The sequence below is a fragment of the Peromyscus leucopus genome, chromosome 4 (assembly GCF_004664715.2).
Source record: "Peromyscus leucopus breed LL Stock chromosome 4, UCI_PerLeu_2.1, whole genome shotgun sequence".
Lineage (NCBI taxonomy): Eukaryota > Metazoa > Chordata > Mammalia > Rodentia > Cricetidae > Peromyscus > Peromyscus leucopus.
The window spans coordinates 106621891-106626603 of NC_051066.1; the positions used below are offsets into that span (position 1 = coordinate 106621891).

The window sequence follows — 4713 nt, forward strand, 5'->3', positions numbered from 1 at the left end:
CTCACCCCCACACACACACACCCAATGGTGGTGGAAGGTATTCTTTCTCAGGCACTCTAGCACGTGTACTTGCTCCTTGCTCTTTTGTGTGCATTTTTGCACACATCCCTTGTTTCTCATTTTGTTCTTGTGTGTGTGTGTGTGTGTGTGTGTGTGTGTGTGTGTGTGTGTGTGTGTTTCACATCCTACCATCTGCAAAATATTTAATGGGTGGTGCACCCTCACCCCCACATCAGTGTGTCTTCCTGAACTTCCAACTTGAGCCCTTATTGCATAACACAGTTATGACCTATTCTCTTCTCTTGGTTTCAGATGAGACACCAATTATTGCGGTGATGGTGGCCCTGTCCTCTCTGCTAGTAATTGTGTTTATTATCATAGTTCTGTACATGTTAAGGTAAGTATGTTAATGTTACTGCATTTGCTTAGACTATCCTGATACCCTGTGTCTCAGTAAGCCACACAGTCCAGAAGACAGTAGGCTAAGGACGATGAGTAGGGTAGAGGGACAGTGACTCGTGATAGTGCTTAGATTGAAGTGCTGCTTACTCTCCCTTTGCTTTATCTGTTGAAATCATGTCTCCTAATTCTAGTTGAGGCCTAGAGGAGAGTAGTGGTTTAGAGATGGGAGAATTCCACACTCTCCTATCAGTGACAGGTGTTTCAAGATCTTCAGCTCTTTTCCTTTGAAATCCCCGCCCCCAAAGGCCCCTGTAAGATTATACGCACAACAAAGGCTTACTTTGTTTCTAGCTGAGCTTTGACCCCAAACCTCTCTAGGACTCCTGGCCTTTGCCTGCTAGGCAGATCTTAGGGGTTAAGATATTTCTCTGCCTGACCTTTCCGAAGCTTCTAGATAATGAACAGAAACCAGGAGAGAAACGCAAGAGAAAGAAGATGGGGTTCATTTGTTGTTCTCTTCTTGCTAAAGCTACTGCCCTAACGACCTGGGTTTAACTCTGCCTTATCTTTTGTTTTGTTTTTGTTGTTGTATTTTTAAGACAGGGTTTCTCTGTGTAGTTTTGATGCCTGTCCTGGATCTCGCTCTGTAGACCAGGCTAGTCGCTAACTCACAGATCCCCTGGCTTTGCCTCCTGAGTGCTGAGATCAAAGGCGTGCGCCACTACCGCCTAGCATAGCTCTGCCTTATCTTGAACTCAACCTGCTCTGTGCTCCCTTTGTTCTTCTGCAGGAATTGAGAGAGGGGGCTGTGTAGGAATTAAGAGAGGGGGACTCTGTACCGTCTCCATTAAACCCATGTTGACTTATTCTGGAGCTCCCCATGACTCCTAGGCTGTGCTTAGGAAACACAAAGATTTTTGTTTCATAAAGATCTTACTATCCCATCCTGTCCACCCATTCTACCATGCTCTTACACACACACACACACACACACACACACACACACATACTACACAAACATACAACACACACTACACATACACACACACACACACACACACACACACACCACCACCACCACCACCACCACCACCACCACCACCATATTACACTTGCCCATATTCCACCTGTTATGGCTGTGCATTCAGGTGTTTTATGGAGTTGAAGCTACATAAAGAAACCATGCCGGCTAGAATATAGTGTTGCCTCAGCTGGACTTTAGGGTGCTGAGTATAAGGAAAACCATTTCAAGGTGCCTCGTCACCACAGAATGGAGCTGCCTCAAACGTGCCTGACTGGGCTGGAGAGATGGCTCAGCGGTTAAGAGCACTGGCTGTTCTTCCAGAGGTCCTGAGTTCAATTCCCAGCAACCACATGGTGGCTCACAACCATCCGTAATGAGATCTGGTGCCCTCTTCTGGCCTGCAAGCATGCATCTAGGCAGAACACTGTAGACATAATAAATAAATAAATAAATAAATAAATAAATAAATAAATAAATAAATAAATAAATCTTTAAAAAAAATACAAACAAACAAAAAAACCGTGCCTGACTTGTGTCTCTTTGTTAGGAAGTTTGATTTGACAGAGGGGTTTAGAAAGGTGTAGTCAGTGATGGGAATACAAAGACAGTGATTTACAAACCCTGTGCCTAGTTTTTCATTACAGATATGTTCTCATTAGGTTTAAGAAATACAAGCAAGCTGGGAGCCATTCCAATTCTTTCCGCCTGTCAAATGGCCGCACAGAGGATGTCGGTAAGGCATGGGGACCTCTGAAGAAAAAACCAAGAAATGAACATTTTTACCATCCTTTTTTATTTATTTATTTTATTTGTGTATGTGTATACACATGTGCCATTGTGTGCTTGTGGAGATCAGAGGCCAACTTGAAAGAGCTGGTTCTCTCCTTCAAGCATGTGAATTCTGGGCATCCAATTGAGGCCATCAAGCTTGGTGACAAACACCCTTTACTGTTGGAACCATATCCCTGTCTCTTTTCCCCATCTTTTCAAAAGAATGAGACCATTAATCTTCACAAAGGGAATGCATCTATCTCCAGGGCACCTAACTTACCTTCCCTTTTATATACTACAGAACCCCAAAGTGTACCACTTCTGGCCAGGTCCCCAAGCACCAACAGGAAGTACCCACCGCTGCCTGTGGACAAGCTAGAAGAGGAGATTAACCGGAGAATGGCTGATGACAATAAGCTCTTCAGAGAGGAATTCAACGTGAGTCCTTTGTTGTTAGCAAAGAGGAAGGGAGACCTAAGGTCTGGTCTTTTGAGTCATGGGACATAAAATCGATTTCTAATGGATAATAGGTGAGAAATGTTTTTTACCAAGTTCATCTTGCTCCTTTCCTGTATAGTCATGGAAAGGAAGTTTTAAAAAAAGGAAATTGCTTCACCTCGCTCATCTGCCCATCCATTCATAACTGATTAGTGCATTCATCATCATGTCTAGTAACTCATTTGTTTAATACTTACCAGCATCTTATAGGTACCAGGTAATATTCTAGGTGCCATGGATCTAATACGGAGCAAAAACAAATCCCAATCTCAATTAAAAGAAATCTCTTCCCCCTCAGGAAACTCTTTATAAAAACAAAACTGCCTATAAAACCAAACAGCAATTCAAGCTCTAGCCTCTGACAGGGATCTAGAGTGTATATAACAGGTAATAGGAGTGGATTGATGTAAAAAGTAGTGGCTATATAGCAGAATGCAGAGTACTGAGATTTATGTTTTTCGTGTCTCTCAAGCAGAATGAGCATAAACCAGCAGCTGGTGATCCTGGGTCAAAAGTTTCCTTCCTGAGTATGTGGCTCAGTGATAGTTCACCTAGTGTGTACAGAGCCCTGGGTTCACTCCCTGGTACTACAGAGCAGGGTAGGAGAAGTCTGTTTTGCAGTCATGACATCCCAACTACTTGGGAGACTGAGGCAGGAAGATCATAGGTTCAAGACCAGCCTGGGCAACTTAGTAGGCTGCTCTCATTGGAGTGTGTAGCTAGTATTTAAGCATAATCTCCTTGAAGAAGCAAGGAGAATAGAGAAAGGGAAGTGAGGTACTAGAAATAGCAGGAGCGGGTGTCTGGGTAAGAGGAAGGCATTTTCATAAGTTTTTTAAAGGGCTCATGGCAAAAGAACAGTGCTGTCCAGCTATTGCCTTCTAATTGAACAGTTCCTTCATGAGGAGAGGAGAAGAGATCATAAGACTCAGGAAGCTTAGCTGCCTGTGCTCCCATCGGGAGCTCCAGAGAGGCACCTGAGTGGTCACTTACGCTGGGATGAACTTTTCAGTGTTCCAGCTGCATTCGAGCCATCTATATTCCTACCCAGTAAACTTCCTGGTTCACTCTGCTCAACTTGGATAGAATCATTCCTTTTTCCTGTCTCTGGTGTCCTATCTGGCATGAGCAGACATTTTTCATGTCTTCCAAAGAAAAGTCCTGTTACAGGGCATAGGGGACAAAACTGAGAAGAGGCTAGGCCACACCCCTCAGCTCTAGATTGTTGTGAGTGAAGTAGAAACGTGTGAACTAAGCAGATTTGGATTTTGAAAGAAAACAGTTCTGTTTGCTATATGGAGAACAGCCCGAGGGGAACAGGTTAGGATCGGTAATACAGCTGGTATTACGATCCTTTAATAATTACGATAGCTTTAATAATGATCTAACATGGTAATTATTAGAGAGGGAATCAATTTAAGGACAGGGGAGAGCAGTCCCAAGACTGGTGGCTTCCCTGGCCTTTTTGCATTGTGTCAGCTGTCATCTTCTTCTTATAGGTAGGCTCCTCTCCTGATGCCAAAATGACTACCCCAGTTCTAGCCATAGTATGGAGATACAGTCAGGTCCACTGGGAAAAGATGAGTGTTTTCAGTTTCTGGAGACGTCTTTTGCCACATGTTCCTTCTTAAAGTAGTCCTAGGTAGGGGAGAAAGTTCCTGCAGCTTCTTTCTAAGGTCAGTGGGGTTATCTCTGATCTAAGTAGATAACCCCACAGGGAAACTTCAGAAGAAAAGGAAGGAGGCTGGGGATCTGGTCAGTCAGTAGAATGTTTGCCATTCAGGCCTGAGGACCTGAGTTTAGATCGCTAGTACCCATGTGGAAACTGGACACTTTGGTGAACTCCATTAATCCAGGCTTAGGAAGGTAAAGACTTCCTGCAGCTCCCTGGCTGGCTGGCTTAGCTGAATTGGTGAGCTCCAGGCTCAGTGAGAGTTACTGTTTAAAGAAAAAAAATAAAAATAAAATAAGATAGTGATTGAGACACACACCCATTATCCTCCTCTGGTTTCCACATG

At 43.8% G+C, this 4713-nt stretch overlaps 1 protein-coding gene across 1 annotated transcript in view; it reads left to right on the forward strand.

Moving 5' to 3' along the window:
* The first annotated feature begins 269 nt into the window (after nucleotides 1-269).
* Ptpra (protein tyrosine phosphatase receptor type A) overlaps nucleotides 270-4713 on the forward strand; it is a 40693-nt gene continuing 36249 nt past the window's right edge. Inside the window, exons 1-3 of the mRNA XM_028878540.2 lie at nucleotides 270-397; nucleotides 2086-2159; nucleotides 2499-2635. Coding sequence (XP_028734373.2) covers nucleotides 285-397; nucleotides 2086-2159; nucleotides 2499-2635 — 324 coding nt within the window. The 5' untranslated portion in view covers nucleotides 270-284. The remainder of the gene's footprint in view (nucleotides 398-2085; nucleotides 2160-2498; nucleotides 2636-4713) is intronic.